Here is a 22,279-nt window from a genome sequence, read left to right as displayed (position 1 = left end):
AAGACAAGTGTGCCATAAAGAGATTATTAAGTACCATCGGCAAAGTTCCTGCTTATCCAAGCTACGTTTGAAGTCATACTTCCAATCAGTACTTGCAGAAAGGACACTGGCCCCAAATGATATTTCATCTCCACAGGACAAGCTTCTTTGAACTTTCAACTACAATCCACAGTAATTCTACCTGGATGTGAATTTATTTTAAAAATAAAAACAAAACACAGCATGGGGGTAGTGGTTCTAGCAAATATCCAAATTCACCAAAAAGTGACTGACTGAGTCAACAATGGAATAGTTGAATCAGGATGAGGTGGGGAAAAGAAGGCTTCACTTACTATCTGCGGACCTATATTTGACTTCTGATGTTGCAACTTACAACCTATGTGGGGAGATTACTTTAAAAACTTTGTGACTAATGGCTGATGACTTGGTTATGATTAAAGTAAAGCCAATTATCAGCCGAGATTGTAGGAATGGGCAGTATGGTTGGCTATGCTATAATACCATCTTTACATGGACAGTTCATATAATCTACAAGATGAACCATATATTCTGCTGGGATGCAGAGAATTACATAAATCAAACCGTATGGCAAATAAATAAATTGACAGTAAACTAACAAAGAAATGAATAAATGAATGAATAAGTGAAGTAAACATATGAATGAACAAACAAGTAAATGAAAGAATGAATGGATAATTCCCTTTAGTTCATATTTGGTTATACTTGCCAAACAGTTGGAAAATTGACTAATCTGGATTTCCTTTTGCATTCTCTAGACACAGCCAAATATTTCTGCCATTAAGTTTGCAAGTAGGCATGGCTGGTAGCCCAGGAGGATTTCAAAAGACTTCAGACATTTTTCAAATATACCTTCAAATGTGTAAAAAATAAAATAAAATAAAATTTTGGGTAGTGCAGTAAAGTAGAAAAGTCTCATGTCAGAGCAAATAAGTTTCTGCCTTTTATCCTTAATACTTGGGTGAATTGAAGAGGGTCCCTTAAACCTTCTTGGATCTTAGTTACATCATCTCTAAAATTGGTGGGTTAAGATCTAGATTTCTGATCCTAAACTAATATTTTTTTTTAAAGAAAGAGGTAGTATAATAAATCTTATACAAAAAAGGAGAACAACACATTTTAAAGTCCCATTCTAAAAGCCAATACACTATTTCTTTCTTTTATGCTTTTCATTTTCAAAACATATGCACAGATAATTTTTCAACATTGACCCTTGCGTAGTCTTGTGTTTCAGATTTTCCCATTCTTCCGCCATCCCCTATCCTAGATGCCAAGCAATCTAATATATAATACATGTTAAAATATATGTTAAATCCAATATAATACTATTTCTTTTTTTAATCTTTATTATAGCTTTTTATTTACAAGATATATACATAGATAATTTTTTAGCATTGACAATTGCAAAACCTTTTGTTCCAACACACTATTTCTTAAATAATAAAATGAAAGAGATATATTCCTCTTAGAGTGCTGAGATTCCCACTTACAAAGTTAAAATCAGTTTAATCCTGCAAATATCTGATGCAGTAATTTTAAAAGAAAAAGGTGGCATTAAAATATTTTGGCATAGAGCTTTTTTATATTTCATTGATGTCCCTGGGAGCATATATGCTCAGAAAATTGAGGCAGAAGGAATTTAAATGATTTAGGAACACAGATTTAAATTTCAAAGGGATCTTAGAGGTTATTGAGTCCAAACTCATTTTAGGAAAAAGGAAACTGAGAATAATGGTAGTTATGTCTTGCTCAGGGTCACACAGGATTCAAACTTAGGTATTCCTAACTCCTAGTCCAATACTCTATTCCCTCTACAATGTGGCTAAAGCAGGATTTCACAACATCTCCCTTCCCCAAACCCCCAGAGTTCTTTTCAACAAGACTCAATAGACAGAATGTTTCAGTGATGATGCTAAGGACCAACCTCTTCTTAGTGCAACAAAGTTCTATTATTTAATAGCCTCAGTGAGAAACGGATTAATATGTATATTGATTTATATACTGGTGATAGTATATAAGATACACAGTGATTAAACCCACTCTTCATATAGTAGTCAAACTGCAAAAACTAAAATACAGATCTGATTGTGACATTTTACAACTCAAAAGACTATTAATGGCTCCCTATTGCCTCTAGGGAAAAAACCAGAAAATCCTTGGTCTGAAATTTAAAACCCTCCTCAATTTGACTCCCTTATCCTTCTGTCCTTATTCCATATTAATATTCTATATTAATCCCTTATTCCTGCTCAAGCCTGTTCTTTGTGTCAATCAAATCACCTTGTTAACAGATTCACAACTTTTTACCTCCTGACTTTGCACAGGTCTTGAATGTATTCCTTCCTCATCTCCATCTTGTAAAATTCATGTAGTTTTTTATTTTTTTTTTATTTTTTTAGTTTTTTTAAAATATAATACATATATCCCATATATATTCGCTATATAAAATTCATATAGATTCTCAATATAAAGAGAATTCAGGTATTTTCTATATAGAGATTGTATATATAATATATAGTATAAAAAGAAAACCTACAGATGTGCATGTGTATGAATACATCTGTGTATAAATTTTAAATACTGATTCCTGACCATTTCTTTTCGATTGGAGACACTTGAGGATCCTCCCACATAATATGGGAGGACTCAATCCCTCTAGAAATCACTATAAATTAACTTTGTCCTTTCTTTTAAGATGCAAACCAAGCTCTGTTTTTTTTTTTCATGAAACCACAACTGATCCCACAATCATGCTAATGCCTTCCCTCTCAACTCTATTTAATACTTTGTATGAATTTATATAAATGGCTATTCCCCAATGCAAAGTAAGTTTTTTATGAGCAGGGATTGGTTTTCTTTGTACTGTATCCTCAGTGTTGGGGCACAAATGTTAGATTTGATAGGTGCTTAATAATTGTTTATCAATTAATTAATTTGTATATTATTGGTATGAACTCATCTGAGCACATGCATTCCACCCTTCCAGCAGAAAGCAAACTCTTCAAAAGCAGACGATATTTTACTTTTGTATCCCTTGCACATAGTAGGTACAGAAGATCATGAAAACAGTGTTTTGTAAACATTCACATGTTCACTAAATGTGAGGAATATGGTTCTTAATGAATTGAAATAAAATGTGATAAATAATATTTCTCCATTATAAAAATTGTGTCACTTAATGGTTTCAGCTAAAAACAGTGCCCTGCTAACAATCCTGAAGAAGGGATTGTGGTAAAAGGAAGATGGAAATGAACATTGTATTCACGGGCTGCATCCCTAAATCCATCTAACAATATCTTCTTCTTCCTCAAAGTGCTTTATGATATTTAACAAATATATAATGTTGGTTATAGCGGGCACCAGGCAAGGGTTCCCATGTAAGATCAACGCCATCACTGGCGAAGAAGCAGAGGATCTCAGACTTCGAATCTCTGCACAGTTAGTATGGGTCTAAAGGGAGTCAGCCCCATTTCCTTCCCAGAATTGTTCCTGTGCCCATGAGAGTGCATTTGTGAGAAGGCTGGTCCAGGGCCAGGGAACAGTGGTTTACCGCATAAGGGAAAAAGCCAACTCTACCACATGCACCATTAAGAGGAAAATGACCCTGACCTCATTAGCACCAGATTATGATGCAAAAAAAATGGAAAATTCACATCCCATTGATGGTGGTCATTAGCATCACCTTTAGAGAAGATCAGAGCATCTTGCTTTCCCTTAAGCCCCCTTGAAAAAGTGTGAAGATGAAATCAATCTAAAGCGTTCCCAGAAGTGTCAGCTCCATGGAGGACAGTTACGGAAAGGGAAAGCCTGAGTGAAACCAGCAGAAGCCGCAGGCAACAGGTCATGGTTGGAGCTGACAAGACTTGAATGATAATAATCCTGAGTTTCTTTTGAACTCCCTCCAAGAAAGAAATGGCTTCTCAAAGGTCAGCAAAACAAACGGTCACAACAGAAACACTTTGCTAATGAGATGGGTTGCAATGTAGTTTGGGGCTTGGAAGATCTCTTGCTGGTGAAACAATCTTGGGGATGGAATTAATAGCACATCTCTCCAAAACCACAACTGCCCAGTCCCACCTTCAGTTTTAAATCCCTCAGTATCTCTCACCTCGACAGGGAATCTTCTACCATTGATGCTGTGCTCGGAGCCGGCAGAGCCATTGCTATGGCCCCAGTGGAATTCGACTTTCTCTGCTTTGAATCTGCCTGGCAGTCCCGCGCCGCTGATAAAATAGTCATCTTTCAGAAGAATGGCCACTGTGTACAAGAAAAAAGGGCAAGAGATCATAAGTTTCCAGGGGCACAGATGACCTGGCTTTACCACAATATCTTGGCTACCATAGTGGATATCTAAGATGTCCTGGATTTGGTGTCAGAAATACCTGAGTTCAAATCCTGCTTCATACATTTACTAGTGTGACAATGACAAATGACTTTCCTTCCAGTACATTAGTTTCATGATCTACAACATGAGGGAGTTAGATACTAGGGCCCCTTCTTGCTCTAAATATATGATCTTATGATGAAGTTCAGTATTTTTAAAATGTGTTATTTTTTTCCCTCTTGGATCTGTAAGTCACAGAACAAACAAAATTTGAATCTGTCAACACTTTCTATATTGACCTGTTCTGCAACCAACCATCTCCTATTTATAATAACCCACAGCCTTTATTAGAATATGAACCCCCTCAGAGTAGAAGCTGTCTTGATTTTCTAAGGCAGCATGCTTTGCAAATGTTAAGAACTAAATACATGCTTTCCTAACTGATTACTGATCAGATGAAGAAACTTAAGAGATTATAGGATCATATATCTAGAACTGGGATATCAGATAGGATCATATCAGGGCCCATCCAGTCCAAATCCCTTTATTGTAGAGACAAGGTAAATGAAGCGGAGAGATATCCAGGGCACATGGCTAATAAGCACCAACCATAGGATGCAGATCCATACAGTTAAGTTCTTTCTACTGCATCAGCTTGCTTTTGAATATAAGCTATTTTACAAAGGTGAAATATTTTGTTTTCTATTGATAAAGGGAGCCCGTAACTCCAAGTCCTTTTCTTGTATGAATCTAATTCCATGCTCCATGCATATACACCAATGTAACAATTAGTCATTTATACAGAAATTTAGTGGTGTTTTTATTTTGCAAATAAAAATATCTTCCTTGATTATTTACAAATCCGTTTGCATATTCTTTCTCCTATTAGACTGTAGACTCTTACATAGTCTTTTGTTATATCTCCAATGCTAAGCAAAGTGCCAGGCACATAATGGACACTTCATAAATGTTTATTGACTGACAACCAGACCTTTGTACCACAGCTCTTTCTGATGTCATAATTCCCTTTAAAAATGTTTTAATGGTTTATTAAAAGAGACTATGACCTGCTATCTCCAACTTTGCTTACATTATATCACAACAAGTAAGAAACGAGTTACTTCAAATAAGTAAATGCAATCATTCTTTCCCTGAAAAAGAAGAAGGATAAAAAAGAAGCTTTATTTGCTCATTTCTTCTTCATCTAAATGGAGTCTCTTTTAGGTAAGAACACAGAACAGGAGTCTCAATTATTTTTGTGTTTCTGAAATGGGCCTTCTGATGATGCCTGTGGATCCCATTTCAGAACATTTTTAAATGCAAAAAATAAACAATAACAATTACAGAGGAAATCAACTATATTTCAAAATATTAAAATACATATTTTTAAAAGTTCACAAATTCCTGCTATAGCCTACTCTCTAATCCAAAAGAAACAGCATTAGGGCATGGAAAATTAGGACGGGAAGGCAGGAAAAATTGTGGGAAAGAATCATAGGATCATGGTTATAGAGATGGTTGAAATCATTTCATTGACTTGTTTCATTTTATAGAAGAGAGAGATGAAGGGCAGATGTGAGGTGCCCAAAGTCACAGAGAGCACGAACCACAGCTGGAATCTCAGGGAGAACAAACTTGGTCACAAGCAGGAGAAAAAAGCCTTAATTGCCCCCCCCCCCCCAATCTAAAACAGAATATCAGTATACAATTAGTGGGCTTTTGACATCTTTATCTTTTCTTTTTTTTAAGGCTGAATAATGCCTTTTCTTTACACCAGTCATGTCCCAATATAGCACCCCAACCCACGCATAGAACTCTCCTTTGTAACAAAGAAAAAAATTGAGCAAGAATAACCAACTTATTTTTGTTTCAAAAAATTTCAAGTACTTTATCTTTGACCTTAGGACATCCCAAAGGTATATTTATTTGCCTAAAGTTCACCTCTATGTACCCCAAATATATGAAACCATCATGAGGGAGTAATCAATAACTTGAGGAAGTCCCAACTAACGTAGGGAACATAGGTAAATAGGTTCTCATCTCGCAGGGAGAACCCTAAAAGATGGTCACCTGGATATTATCATGTGAGTCTGGAAAAGCTCAATTAATTTCAACACCTCTCAAAAAAAAAAAAAGAGCATTAAAACCTCAATGAAGAAGCCACAATCATATAAATTGCTTTTTATTACATGTAAAACAGGGTTTCTCACCACCTTCTGAGGGGGAAAGCCATCCTAACAGTGAACTTCCTATATGTGGGCACCAAAATCAAGGTCAAAATAAAGTGATTTCTTTAATTAAAAATGTCCTAGTGATAACCTATCATTATTCTGAAATACAGACACTTTTGAGGACAGTACACACACTACTAAAGCAATATATCTTTTATTGCTAGAGTCAATACAGCCAGGCAGGACTTGGGGAAGGTTTTAAATACTGATGATGGTTCTCAGTCAGTTATAAATTCTATACATAAAATCACACATCATGATGAATATGGGAAAACAGATTTGTGTACATCTGTTACAATGCATGGAGGGAGACAGTTGCATCTTATAAATATTTGATTCTACCTAAATCATTTATGTCTCTGTCAGGGGTCATTTTCCTTGTTTTATATGAATAATTAAAGGGATAATTAGGAGGCAGTATGATCTAAAATGTTCATCTAATTTTTCATTTGACAGGGCTTCTTAGTAGATGTCACGTTAGGATACATATCCCCTTGTTTTAATTGGCAGATCTTTTTGCTCACCATCAAGAGAGGTAAATAGTTACCTGGATGTCAAATAATATGGTGTGATATTATGAGGAGATATTGATTGGGTAACCAATCGGGCTGATTGATGATGCTTAAAATTTTCATTTACTTCATCCTTTGCTATAGAGGAACAGTCATGGTGTAATAGTATACAAAGCCCACCCAAATCTCAAGGATCTGAATCCAAGTCCCACACCTGATACGTAACAGCTGCAAAACTCTGAGGAAGTCATTTAACACTATGGAGCCTTGGGAAATCTCTAAGCCTAGATAGATAGATGGTAACTTTTTAAAGGAAATGAGTATAACTCTAGGCTGAATAATGTGAAATAACAATATTTGGAAATGGGGTTAGAGGAAGGAAGGAGAGATATAGAGATAAAAGAGCTTTGAAGTGAAAAGGGGATAATAAGATGTCAAGATACTGGGATTCAAAGAAAGGAAGAATCTACCAGGAAAAGCCTTTAGAGCAAGAAAAAAGAGATGAGAAACTAGGAAATGAAGAGGTAAGGGAATGAAACCTCGGAAGGTGAGAGAGAATAACTCAACTTAAGGGTATATAACCAAGAGAAAGGCTAATCAGGCATTTCCCTTGGACAAAGTCCTTGGAAAAAGAAACCAAGTCAGTGAGTTAGGGGGCTTCCATACAATAATATCAACCAGAATGTGAAAGGTGAAAGAACTGGGGCATGTAAGGGAAGAATCTAGCTTATCATGATATTAAGGAAGAGAAGGAAGATGGGATAACTTATATCTAGAAAGCATGAAAATCTGAATTCAAATCCAGAATCTTCCAGTAAATATCTGTGTGACAACTGGGAAGTTGATTGGTCTTAAGTAATTTCCCCTCTAGAGTCCTCAGTTTCCTCATTTGTAAATTAAGTATGTAAGACTAGATCACAGGTTTTTAAGGTGGAGTCCATTAACTTTAATAAGCATATTTCAATTAAATAAATTTCCTTGGTAATTCTATGCATCTTATTGTATTCACTGAGAAACATTATTTTAAGGAGGGAATCAAAAGGATTGCCAAAAAGATTCCATGGCACAATAGGTTAAGAATCTGAATACAAGGTGATTTATTAGGAGTTACTCCTATTGACAGAGGGGAAAGAGCACTAGGTCTGGATTCTAGTGACTTGGGTTCAAATGCTCCGACACCCATTATCTGTGACTGGGCAATTAACAATCTCTCTAGATCTCTGTTTCCTTAATTATAAAAGGAAGAGATCAGAATAAATAATCTTTGAGGTGCCTTTTAATTCTAAATGTATCATCCTGTGATCTTTGATTCCATGGTCTATAACAGACAAAACAAACAAACAAAAAAAAAAGGCAAGAAATTACATCTTAGACACTAACAGACATCAGGGGCAAGTGCAAGTTTGGGTAGGGAACAAGGGTAAGTTATAACAAAACAAATCCTCAAAAGAGTTACAAAGCAGAAAAGATAACGCTACATTAGCATACATTTCAAGGATCTTCCCTTAGGAAAAGTCAGATTATTTAGCTAGAAGTCAATGCTAGGAATGAAGTTTTTCTGTGACGAGTGCTTCATCTTTTCATTCTTGTGAAATGAAACAAAAGGAAATAACTTTGGATGAATCAAATGAGAAGTGGCAAGAAAGACAGTTAGTGCTCCTCAGGAGAAAACAGATAGACCGTATCTGTCTTGTAAATATATTTCAGGCAACTTTCAAGAAGTGTGCTAGGTACAACAACGAAAGCCTATTGATTATGCCAGTTGGAATATATAGAGCTCTCAGGGGGATAAGATAGATATGAACATTAAAACTGTTTTATGGGAAAGTTACTATCTGTATATAATAGACAGTTTTAAATATTAACTTGCTATATTCATTTTTTAATATCCAAAAGACCAAGTCTATTTTACAGATAAGTGGCTTGTAAATTTCCATTTGAAAAGAAATCCCACACACCTTTCTTTATTTCCTACTCTGAGGCTAAAATAGAGGCTTTTCTGGAAAAGAAAATAAAATTGTTGAAGAAAATAAAGGATCAGAAAATAACCCTCAAGATGAGTCGATGGGATTAAAGTAAAATCAGAAAATCCCAGAATTTGAGACTTGGAAAGGCTAATATAGAACAGAAATTTGTACAGAGGAGCTGTTGCCTAGAGAGCAGGCTCAGGGTCATGAAGACAGGGATTCAAATCCCACTTCCAGATGTTATGCAACCATGGCCAAGTCACTCCACTTCTCACTCTCAGTTTCAATGTCTATAAAATGGGAATGAAGCCACTTTCTATTTAAGTTATAAATCGATTGTTCTAAGGTCAAAATGAAACTGTCTACATAAAGAATTTGGGGAAAAAAAACTTTGGGGGCAGTAAAGAGGAGAGGGAAATTTGACCTTTGACTTTATTTCTATCAGGATGTCATTGGGAAGAAACGTCCTCTAAAAGTACAGATCATCACCTAAGCAACTAGCTAGTCAAAGCAATGGATAAAATGCTAAGTCTGAATTCAAGAAAATATTAATTCAAATCTGGCCTTAGTCTTTTACAGTTTGTGTGACCCTGAAGAAGTCCATTTAATCTCTTTCAATTTCAATTATAAAATGGAGATTACAAATTATATTTTCCTCAATGATATAACAGGACTCACATCAAAGTAATTGTGAAGTTCTTTTAAAAGTACTTAGCAAAGTGCTTGACACAAAGGGGATGCTAAATAAATGCTTATTCCCTTCTCCTCTACTCTCAAACTTAAAGAGAATCTTTGTGGGCAAGAGAATGTCTTGTCCATAGAACCGTCACCTAACAAAGGTAGGTTTTGAATCAAATCTCCCCTCCGATGCCTACTTTATCTAATTATTATCCCACATTTTCTCTCCTGCAGATTTTAAATTGACAATTAAGTTTCATTATTTTTTCTTATTGTTAAATTCAACAGAGACAATTTATTTGGATAATCTATAGGTTGTTGTTTTTTAGCCAGAATTATTCAAATTTCCTGTTTGCACTGTCCCGATTGCCTGATAATTCCATTTAGTTCCACAGAGCTGAATTGACAAATAATTTAACTAGCCACTCTGGCTAAATATATAAACATAAAAATCCCCTCTCATTGAAAAACCCCTACTATCTTAAAGAACAAAAGCAGCTCAGAAAAGTGGATTGTTGGACTTGTGAGGCAGAAATACCTCTATTCAAATCCCATTCCTGATGCTGTTTGATGTAGGCAAGCCATTGTTATCTGTGTCTCAAGCAACAATCTTGGGGAGTTTCCATTTCAGTCTCCTGAAACTCGAGGGAGTCACAGATCCTTCCAGGATTCATTGTGTAGTCCCAAGGGCCTTTCATTTACTTTTGACATGGAGATGGAGTTAACTTGGTCAACTGACTTGTGATCTTAAATTGGCCTTTCATCGGACTACCATGGAAACAATCCCCATAAATACTGAGCGCTCTTGTATTTTCTGTCTTACGGCTTAGAAATACTTCATCACTGTGTTTGAATTTACTGCTGATACACTCTCTGACTTCTTTTAAGTTTCAGGAAAACCCACCTTCTATAGGGAGCTTTTCTTGATCCCTCTTAATACTAGTTCCTACTCTCTATTGATAACCTCCATTTTATTCCATATATATCTTTTTTATACATGATTGTCTGCATGTTGTCTCCACCATTAGACTAAGAGGTCCTTGAAGAAAAGACTTCTGTCTTTTTTTCACATCCTCATAATTTAGCAGGATGCTAGCCACTTAGCAAATGCTGCTGTCACAATTTGATTTCTCATCATAGGATATTCATGAAAGATTTTTTCATAACCATCCTATGGTATATACTTAATGCTTGGGTCTTGCAACCAGTGAACGTCTCAAATGGAAACTGCTGCAATCATGCATATCAGTTGAAGTCCTGGGGAGGGTCATTGAGGAATGACTGCATTCTAAAAGCATGCACACAAGGGCTCCTACAAACTCAACAGGTTCTGGCTGACTTTGAGAAGTCAGTTCTGTGACAGAGATGAATCATCGGCTGCTGCAAGACCAAGGTCATGAATCACCTTGCATCCAGTAGACTTGCTACATGTCTACAACCTGTCATTGATGATTTTAGAGCTGAAAACTGTCACTGAAACCCGTTATCTTGGCAAGGGGCTGTCAAGAGAAAAGAGTCAACTAAAAAACCCTATCAAGAAATCTAGTAGGTTTTCATGGCAGGCTAACTGAACATGGCACCAGCATGAACCTGGACTCCAACCAAGATTTTGGAGAGTGAGACAAAGGTTGGTTTGGTTGGTTTTTTTATTGTGCTAGATGGGGCCTTTTTTTGGATTCTTTTGGCAACCAATATCTCTCACAAACTCTAAATTACACTGTATTTTCCTTATATATATGTTTATTTCTATGTATAATACATGTGTTACCTCTGCCACTGAAGGCAAGGATTATTTCATTTTTCTTTTAGTATTCCTAGCATCCAACATCTATGTGGAACATAGTAGGTGTTCAATGAATACTTATTAAATGATTGACCTTTCTGTGTGTATCTCAAAGGAAGAAGATGCTAAATCTCTGAGACTATGGAACAATTACAAGCAAGACCATTTATTAAGCAAATGACTTCCAAAATTTGAAAGAGATTGTGCTGAGTGTTAGAAATTAAAAAAAAAAGTGATTAGTTCTCACCTGCAAGAAGCTTACATTCTAGTAAGAAAAGTCCATAGGTAGCTCAATGGCGTGTAAGTAGTAGTGAGTTTACATTTGGACTCGGGAAGATGTGAATTCAAATTTAGCCTCAGATATTTGCCAGCTGGGTAACCCTGGGCAAATGACTTAACCTCTTAGTCTCAGTTTCCTCATCTGTAAAGTGAGGATAACAATAGCAGGTCCCTCACAGCATTATTGTAAGGCTCAAATGAAGTAAGAAATGGAAGGTGTTTAATAAACCTTAAAAGTCTACAGAAATGCTATTATTTTTGTATTTGTCCAAAGCTGAGTATTTTGGTCTGGGAATTCAAAGGGATATGAAGTAGTCATGGGGGAAATGACTAACAATGCTCTTTCTAGGAATAGTTAATACTATTATTAGATTATTACTAGAATAAAAGATAGAAAGCAAAGCCTTTGAAGAGTATGGTCTTGATACCTTGGTAGGGGATAACACGTGTGTCATGAAAGGACATGGGGAACTTAGATATGAATTCTTCCCCAATAGGATTCCATAGTGGAGGCTACTATCCTCTGCCTAGCATAATAAAGAGAGCATAGAATCATGACAGAAAAATGGCTGGAGGACTTTATGGCAGGTTTGGAGCCACCTAGATATGGTGCATACAGAGGGAGGTGGACTACTAGGCAAGAAGTAGAGAGGGAAGTACAAAATAATATGTCAGGAAGGTGGTCTAAACTGATCACAAATTCTTGGGAAGGACCAGGTCTCATTACAAGGTTCTCTGTACCCTGAGAAGAGAGAAGAATGAGATCTGTGTTTCCCTAGGTTCCCCAGAAAATGACCACAAGTCATTTTCAGAAGCAGTGATCCCAAGGGCAGACACATGGAACACTGAATAGAAATTTGATACCCCTGGTAGAAAAATCGTGGAGAAGAGAATATCCCCAGCATGGTTGCAGCCAGCATGCTTCCTGAGGCTCTGATTCAAAGAGAAAGTAGAGTCATAACAAGGTTGCTGAGCAGCTGGACTACTGGGAATAAATGTCGACCATCTGCAAGGAAGGCAGGTAGGAGGAATTTTGCTCTCTCAAAGCGTAACTTAAAGGAATTGATCTTGGCCACCCTCGGGCAAGGAGCAGAGGGCACAGCCATGCCAGGCTTTCTGTTAATGATCAGATAAGGATTTTTTTTTCTAAAAAGTAATGACCTGAAAAAAGGAAGCAAGACAATGAATAGCCATGAGCAGGGGGTCTGTTAGGCAGACCCTCGTTCCAATCCCTACTTTTTAATCAACATGGTGTGCTTGCCAGTCCTTCTGTATCACATTTTATCACTCAGACTGGGATTTACACAAGCTAGCTTTCCTTAAATATTCAAAGAATGAGGGGAAGATCCCCCCCCTGGAACATTTAAAGAAAGTCAGGTATACTCTTTGCACAGGTGAAAGAAGAGGAGGAGTGATGATCTGATCAAATGGTGGGAAGATCACAGATTATATATTTTGAATTGGAAAGACCACAGAAGATATCAATGTCGGCTTTTTTCATTTTAAAGATGAGGAAATCAGGAGGTAGAGAAATTAAATGATTTCTCTGAGATCATACAAATAGGAAGTGACAAGGCTGGGAGATGAATCCAAGTTTTATGATTCCAAAATCAAGCCCACTGTTAATGTGCTCTCCAAATTATAGCCTATGCCAATGAAATCACAACTCTGGAAAAGCATCAGTATCTGGAAGAATGAATGGGTCACGATGTAGGATGACGCACAAGGAATGGTTTGATAGTCTCAATTTCAAAGGCCTTGGAAAGTATTCATGGACACAGAGATAATGAATTGAAATAACTAAATGCTAATGGTACAAGAGATAGAGTTACCAAGAGTTTACTCCATTACTCTGAGTTTCCCCAACTTTGGTGTTTGATTCCAGGCACCATTGTGCAATTTAGCTGATGACTTAAGAGCAGATTCTCATTTATCTCTTTCTCCAGTGTTTTTTTTTTTTTTTTTAAACACAATCTATTCTGTGAATGTCAAGAAACATTGTTCCAGAGAGCGTGGGTTAGTCCAAGTATTCATTAAATATTCTAAAAAGGCTCAACCAGAGCAATACCTTAGAAATCAATACGAAAGTACCATTTCATGCTGCTTCCAAGGAGAATTTAGGAAAAGAGAAAGAATAACAACAATAATAATGGCATCCAGGCTAGTTTTTTTGGCTAGCTAAAGAAGGGATTTGTGAAAGAGAAGCCATACCTGTTTTCCCTGTGTTTTTCATCCATGTTTTGTTGGAGGATTCATTATCAAAACCATCCAGCTGTAGTTCCTGGTACTCATCCCCAACTCGTGCTTGTTGATCTACAATATCTATCGGGGACTGGTGACGGCCACCACAACTCACGCTTGATGTAACCCAGTGTTCAGGTCCGTAGGTTCCTGTGAAGGAAAACAACATTTTAATACTGATAGCCTTGCCATTTAGGGAACGAGTATGACTCAGGAAAGCAAACACTAAATTTCCCTAGGTAATGCTACCACAACTACAATTACAGCAGCTGAAAAGGTTACGGTGTTAAAAATGACGAAAGGGTCAAAAGCCATTTGCCTGTTACAGAACTTGGATTATTTTTTTTTTCCTTTCCCTCTAGCAGTCAGGAAGGGTATGTTACTTTAAATAGTTTGGCGTGATCATTTGCAATCAACTATTCACTAATTTATTTTTAATTGACTTCTAGAATTATTATCTAGTAGAAGGACTGTCAAGGATTTGGTCCCCTCCCCCATATTTACTAAGTTTTCTAAAATGATCTTTAATTTACTGATCAGAATAGCATCCTAATCATTTTGGTCTGTGGTACTCTTCCGGAAAAGACAGTGGTGTTCTACTTAAGCCTGAGAAGTCTGTGAACAGAAACCAAAAAATAAATTAAAAGTAGCAAAAAATAACTGGAATGGAGAGAGGAGGAGAGGATAGTTAGGGGGAAAAACAGAATTCTAGCATAATAAGAGAGCTATATAGGCATGTGAGTCAGGAAGCCTGGAGCAAGGATTGGGAGGTTACTGGGAGTCTTAAAAATAACAATTTCAATAGATTAAGAAGAGGGTAGAAGAATCTTGGCTGCAGGAAGTTGACCTAAAATGGATACTGAAAAAAATGCATTTGTCATTGTTGGAGACTCCCAGTATGGCAACTCCCTCCAACAAAACAAAGGGAAACTCAAAATTATATGGAGAAATCAGTGGTTGTAATTTTTATCAACCAAAGGAAGAGCATTTTAAAAAGATATACTATATGTGCCAAGAATACTAAGTAAAAACAAAACAAAACAAAACAACAACAACAACAACAACAACAACAACAACAACAACAACCAAAAAAAAAAAAAAAAAAAAAACAAAACAGGCTCTCTCTAAACTCAAGGAGTTTACAATCTACCAGGGAAAGGAATAATTTGTACATACATAGAGCATAAAGTATATAACAGTAGATAACAAAGAAAGACTTACTCATGAATGCACAATGAGTATGGATTTAAGCCTCACTACTTTTGCCTACTCCCTTGAATCATAGGCTGGTCTTGATTTCTGTTTCTTCACCTATGAAATGAGAGGAATCGGTTTGGATGTCCACCAGGCTCTTTCCAGTGCTTTTTCTGTGATCTTTAGAGCATCCAAGGCAGGATTTAACCTACACAGAATCTTCTCCCCATTATAGCAGGTTGCTTTTCTCATAACACTATAACCAGCTCCTAAAGGAGCTCATTCTATCCCCCTAAAATTTGGTCTAAGAAATTCTACTTTTCCTGTTTGGTCTGAGTCACTGGCATTCAGTCAAGGGCCTAGGTTAGTTGGAGGTAATCTCTGCCTTTACCAACGGTGTTACATTAGCAGCTATTGGTAACAAGTATCTCCTCTTGCTTCTCAAGTTCCCTGTGGAAGAGGAGGAGATTGAGGGAGATTAGGAGGAAAGGGGGAATTTTACTGTTATATGATTAAATTTGAGGTCAATTCAGGGAGAGAGAGAACCTGAGTTGCCTACAGAAGATGGAGAATCTGTATGCTTGTTTTCAGAATATAGATTAAAAATAAATTAAGTGGTTCTTTGAATATTGGAACTATCATTCCATTGACCAGAATGTTTACTACTTTTTTTTTTTCTGGGAACATTAAGGTTGAACATTTCCTTTCAAACATCCCCTTGCCATATTTCCATTACCAGTGTGGTTACCATCAATGGACTATGGCAGCAGCCTCCTGACAGGGCTTAGGGACTTTCTTCTTCTAATATGTCTTTTATGCAACCACCAGATTCCCATTGCTCATGTATTCTTCTCCTTCCTCCACTGTTTGAGAGTGTGATATTCTGGAGAGAAAACTTATTTTGGAAAGAATCTGGGCTCACATCTCACATCTGACATTCTATGACTAGGGCTTCCGTTACTTATCTGTAAAATGAGTTGGGCAGGACTGATGGCCTCTGAGCAACCCTACACCCACAGTTCTGGCCCCCATCAGCCTCTGGACTCATTCTGCAAAAGCAGGTACTATGACCTTCCATTACCCAACCTTTCCAGGTTCATCCCCTTATGCATTTGCTCTTTCATCCAGAGCTGCCAAACTACTTCCCATTTTTCTATGGCCTTTGAGTTATAAACAGGGTTTACATATAATAAAACCTTCTTATGGAATGTACAAAAAAAAAAATCAGACAGGATTTGGCCCTCAAGCAGATCAAGCAAACAGAGTCGTGTCAAGTTTCCAAAATGTGGCTTTCTCTGTATTATCCTCACACCAACCTTAAGTCTGAAACTCTTCTTCCTCTTCACCTCAGAATTTTCCCATGTTTAAAAACACAAATCCATAAAGGCTGCTCAGCTCCCCTGTGTGTTAACCAACTTCCTTCCTCTGACCCTGCCTCCTTTTTGCCTCTCTTTTACTAAACTTATTCTTTAACATTTATTTTATTACAGCTGTCTATGTCAGTCTTGTCCTCTGAGCAGATCAAAAGCCCTTTGAAGGGAGATAGAATCTTTCCTCTAGGCTTCCTATCTTGCAAAGCGACTAGTAGAATATTATGCAGAGAGGAGGAGCTTAATAAAGTTATGGATTATCAGACATCCCTCATATAAGGGGTGTCCCTATGATAAAAAAAAAAAAAAAACTATGACCATCCAATTACTTATTTCCTTTTATCCACACACAACACATGTGTGACCTAGAGTCCTTATTTCCTGAAGTGCCAGGAATAATCGAGTACTAGGCCGTCTTTCTCCTCCTTCTATTTATAAGATTTAAAAAAATAGACAAAGGATGTAAGAATTCACACAGAAACACTCATACACATGGTGGGGTTTGGGGGTAGTGGAAGTTGTGAATTTCTGGCATTCTCTCTCTTCTATCTCTCTAAAGAAAAATCAGCATTCATGAGTGTCAAGAATGCTGTTTGGGCCATATGCCATAGAAACAGGAGACTTGAGTGTGACTATAAACCAAAATTATATTTTATACCAGATTATGCCAGGGGGAGGGAAATAAATGCATGTCCCTAGATTCCCTATCTGACTTGGGATTTTACAGAGTAATACATCTTTTTTTTTTCTTTTTCTTAAATGAAACTCTTCTGTTGACAACACAGATTTCCTCCAGACCTCCATGAAACTCTAAAAAGCTTATCTGTCAGCCAATTGAATAGAAACAGTCTCTGGGAGGAAAACTAAGATGGATTCCCCTTTTCTTTTCTTTTCTTTTCTTTTTTTAATAGATTGGGTATAGAGTAGTTAAATGCTCAGAGGGAGAAGGGTAAAAACTGTAGTTGGGATGTTGCCAACCTTCGGTGCTAAAACTCCCCCTTCAACACTCATGGAGCTAATTATATAAATAAGGATCATGCTTCCAAGGCAATATGGATCTTTTTTTTTTTTTTTTTTTTTTTTTTTAGCTTTCAGTTCTGTAGAGCCCAGATATAAGGAAAATAGTATCACAGACCTGAAAGTGATTTAGAAGTCATCTTTTCTAGCCCTCTCAATTTTCAGTGGAAGAATCAAGAGGTTTGGAATAGATGGCCTCTCACAAAATCTGCTCTAAATTTGTTATGTAGGTAAAGGTCAGGTAGCTGTCCAAGGTCACAAGGAAGTAATTAGCCAAGCTGGAATCCACAACCATGACTCCTGACTTCAAACATAGCACATTTTCCAAAGCTCTACCATGCATTCCCAACTTACAGGGCTATCTCTTGCTTCCTGTATAATGCTTAACACTTTGATGAGTTAGTCGCCTATGTCTCTTAAAATCCCATTTCTTTTCCTTAAAGACCAGCTTAGATGCAACCTTCAACAAGAGTCTTTTCCTCATGGCTCTCCCTCCTCAAAGAAGTGGTTTTGTATTTACTGAATGTACATAAATAAATAATTGTGTATTTATTCATTTGTGATAATATCTAATCTCTTCCCCCCAAAAAAATCCCAACAAAATATAAACTCCTTGGGACAATTATTAATTTCATTCTTGTGTTTACATGTCCAGCATTTACTCCAAAATACCAGGCACAAAATAAGTGCTTGTTGAATGAAGGAATGAATGAACATTGAATTAAGCCTTCCTCATTCACCCTTTTGATTTCAACAACAAGGCATCCGAGAGAATGCAATGTAAATAGAAGAAAGATGTCTGAGGACACACTCAGAGGTGAATGTCCTGGTCCCAATTATAGAGCCAGACTATGTCAGAGATAGAAGTGAAGCTGGATCTTTGTTATGCCAAACTGGGATCTCTAGCCACTATCAGGCTGTCTCAGTAATCGCACCTACTCCTGTTTGAAGTGACACTTGAAATGGAAAGAAGTAAGAGATAAAATCCCTATGATTATGTAAGGGATGACAAGTGAGGGTGGGGAGAGGGGAAAGTCAGAGATGGAAGACAGGAGATTTTCAACAAATTGGAAGTTGAGGATCTTTAGTTGGAATGAGATAATATTTATTCTAAGGATATTCCTTATTCTAAGTCATTATTTTCTATCTTTTAAAAAAAATTACCTTAAATTTAATCAAGTTTATAGAGGATGTAGACAAATGTCCAACCTTAATGTTCCCAGGAAAAAAGGAGCAACCATTCTGGTCAATGTAATGATAGTCTCAATATTAAAAAAAAAAAACATTACTAACTTATTTTTAATTTATATTTTTAAAATGAGCATACAACTTATTTTGTATTTAATTTATACTTTAATATATTTAACATGTATTGGCAAATGGAACAAAAGGTTTGGCAATTGTCAATGCTGTAAAATTACCCAAGCATATAACTTGTAAATAAAAAGCTATTAAATTTTTTTTTAAATGATCATACAGATTCTCTATCTTCTATAAGCAACTCAGGTTCTCTCCTTCCCCAAATCGATCTCATATTCAATCACATAACAGTACAATTCCCCCTTTCCTACTAATCTCCCTCTATCTCCTCCTCTTCCACAGGAAACTTGGGAATCAAGAGGAGATACACTGGAAGTTTTGGGGAGGAGTCTAAAGTGTGAAAAGACACATAACACAGACATAAGAAATAATTCATTTGGATCTCTATTCCAATCAGTATTAATCAGTTTGATATAATTTCATAGGAGTAGTGATTATAATTTTCATATTAGGTCCCAGAGTTATGAGCTACAGATTGTAAGATGACTTCCTTAATCATAGGAAGCCAACTAGAGGCTCTCCACTCTTATTTTCCCTTGTCATGGTGTTCACACCCAGTGTGATGGAAGTGACTCAAGCACGTGGAAAGTCATTCAACTTATTTTTTTTTATTTCTAGACATTTCTCTTTTGAGCAAGAGACTGTCTTATGATCATTTACTCAGTGGAGATGTCCCATGTTTCATCCAACCTGAGATCCCTCGCTTAATGCCATTTATTTATTATTTTTTGCCTTCAAGAGCAAAGTATATCAACCAGAGAGAGTCTATATTTTGCCATACCTCTTTTTGTATATTTGGGCATCAGATCCTATAAAAACAAAGTCCTGGAAGAAAGGGGCATCTCAGGTCAAGATGAAAATATAAGGCTAACAAGGATATAATCACTAACAGGGATCATAGACTCTTTAATAAAGTGTCATTGGCTCATAATTCTGCCTCATGTTATTATACATTGATCAATTTTTGCCCCCCCACATGGCTATATACACACAATCCAAGGAACACTCAACTTTTCCTGAGTTCAAACCTAGCCTTAAATATACTTATTAACTATGTGGGCAAGCCAATTAACTTGTTTGTCTCATTTTCTCAGATGTAAAATAAATAAAATCTCACAGGATTATTGTGAGGATCAAATGAAATAATAATTGAAACACTGTAAAACACTTAGCACAGTGCCAGGAATACGGTAGGGTCTACATAAATGCTTATTTAGTTTTCTTCATTTATCCCTTTGGACTCTAAAAGAGAACATGAGTTATTCAGATCATATCTACATAGTGACCAAATCAGTTGCACTGTAAAAGTAGGTAAAGAATTAATGGATTACTTTGTTTTCAAGAAATAAAAGTAGAATTAAAAATATCTGAACAAATTGCCTGATCATAAGACCTAATTTTAAACATCTCAAATCTGTACATAAGAACATTCTCTGGAAATCCAATTTCATCCAATGAAGTTAATCTCATTTGCCTAAAAACCACACAAAATAAGATAAAATAAAACCTCCCCTCATGGCAATCCAAAAGACAAGCAGGAACCCTAAACTATATATTTTTTTTTTTTGCCTTCAAGAGCAAAGTATATCAACCAGAGAGATTCTATATTTTGCCATACCTCTTTTTGTATATTTGGGCATCAGATCCTATAAAAACAAAGTCCTGGAAGAAAGGGGCATCTCAGGTCAAGATGAAAATATAAGGCTAACAAGGATATAATCACTAACAGGGATCATAGACTCTTTAATAAAGAGTCATTGGCTCATAATTCTGCCTCATGTTATTACACATTGATCAATTTTTGCCCCCCCCCCACATGGATATATACACACAATCCAAAGAACACTCAACTTTTCCTGAGTTCAAACCTAGCCTTAAATATACTTATTAACTATGTGGGCAAGCCAATTAACTTGTTTGTCTCATTTTCTCAGATGTAAAATAAATAAAATCTCACAGGATTATTGTGAGGATCAAATGAAATAATAGTTGAAACACTGTAAAACACTTAGCACAGTGCCAGGAATATGGTAGGGTCTACATAAATGCTTATTTAGTTTTCTTCATTTATCCCTTTGGACTCTAAAAGAGAACATGAGTTATTCAGATCATATCTACATAGTGACCAAATCAGTTGCACTGTAAAAGTAGGTAAAGAATTAATGGATTACTTTGTTTTCAAGAAATAAAAGTAGAATTAAAAATATCTGAACAAATTGCCTGATCATAAGACCTAATTTTAAAACATCTCAAATCTGTACATAAGAACATTCTCTGGAAATCCAATTTCATCCAATGAAGTTAATCTCATTTGCCTAAAAACCACACAAAATAAAACCCCCCCTCATGGCAATCCAAAAGACAAGCAGGAACCCTAAACTATATATTTTTTTTTTTTTTGCCCAATTCAAAGTCTCCTAATAATTATTCTGGAGATAAAAAAATATATTTTGGAATATATGAAGAAAACATGAAATCCCTATTATTCCTCCAAACCTTCTTGACCTAAGAATAAGATACAATTTAGCACCTGGTAAATCAGTAGCAGGAAGTCAGGCTGGGGGGGATTCATTCCTACACAGGAAACAGTCTGAAGATTTAAGTCTGCTAACTGCTTGCTGTTTCCTATCTGCCCAATATACATTCAAGTGCAATTTTAATTGAAACTGATCTTCCACTACAGATTTCAAATTAATTCTTCTTCTGAGTGTTTCATGCTTCAGACGCCCTTGCCTTGCAAAAGGAAAAAAAGAAGGGGGGAAAAAACCTTTCCATCATTAGTGGAGGAAATAGAACACTTTTTTTCTAAGCTTGCAGGTATTGATTACCTATTCTCTCCATCAGAGCACAATTGCGATTCTGCACTGTATAAATCTCCTCAGTGTTAGACACTTTATAAAGTACTGAGAATTATATCATTAATCATTTGCAGTTGCACCTGCCTGGGCATATTGGATTCTTTGTTTTTTAGAACTTTAAATAAATTCCTTTAAATAAAAACATGACACTAAATAAAGATTGCTCTTAACTTAGATCTAGTTTAAAAGGAAAGCCTCTCTCTCAGGAGTGACAGTCTCCATCTCAAATGAGGGAAGTTGAGTCATCTACATTCCAGTTTCTCCCCTGTGAGTCTGAATCGGGACGGCCAAGGATTTGTACTTGTCAGGGCCAGACAAACTGATTTTGGCAGGTCCCCAGCTCTGCCAACCCTCTGTGAAAACCAAGAGCTGATTTCGAGAAAATCAACAACCAAAGACAAAAATCTAAAGGATTCTGTTTGGATTGCCTAAGGAAATGTCTAGTTCTAACTGTTCAAGAACTTTCTTAGCATGAGAACTTCCTTTA

At 36.4% G+C, this 22,279-nt stretch overlaps 1 protein-coding gene across 3 annotated transcripts in view; it reads right to left on the bottom strand.

The window, feature by feature from the left end:
• Window positions 1-22,279, bottom strand: part of PTPRG (protein tyrosine phosphatase receptor type G) — a 786,314-nt gene that overhangs the window by 346,991 nt on the left and 417,044 nt on the right. For all 3 annotated transcript variants that reach the window (XM_051980013.1, XM_051980023.1, XM_051980032.1), the window contains exons 3-4: window positions 14,004-14,183; window positions 4,127-4,275 (exon numbers count right to left, since the gene is read on the bottom strand). In XM_051980013.1, the coding sequence (XP_051835973.1) occupies window positions 4,127-4,275; window positions 14,004-14,183 (329 nt within the window). The remainder of the gene's footprint in view (window positions 1-4,126; window positions 4,276-14,003; window positions 14,184-22,279) is intronic.

The sequence above is a fragment of the Antechinus flavipes genome, chromosome 1 (genome assembly GCF_016432865.1).
Source record: "Antechinus flavipes isolate AdamAnt ecotype Samford, QLD, Australia chromosome 1, AdamAnt_v2, whole genome shotgun sequence".
Classification (NCBI taxonomy): Eukaryota; Metazoa; Chordata; class Mammalia; order Dasyuromorphia; family Dasyuridae; genus Antechinus; species Antechinus flavipes.
The sequence above is the reverse complement of the archived record's forward strand: the minus strand, read 5'-3'. Positions and strand labels throughout refer to the sequence as shown.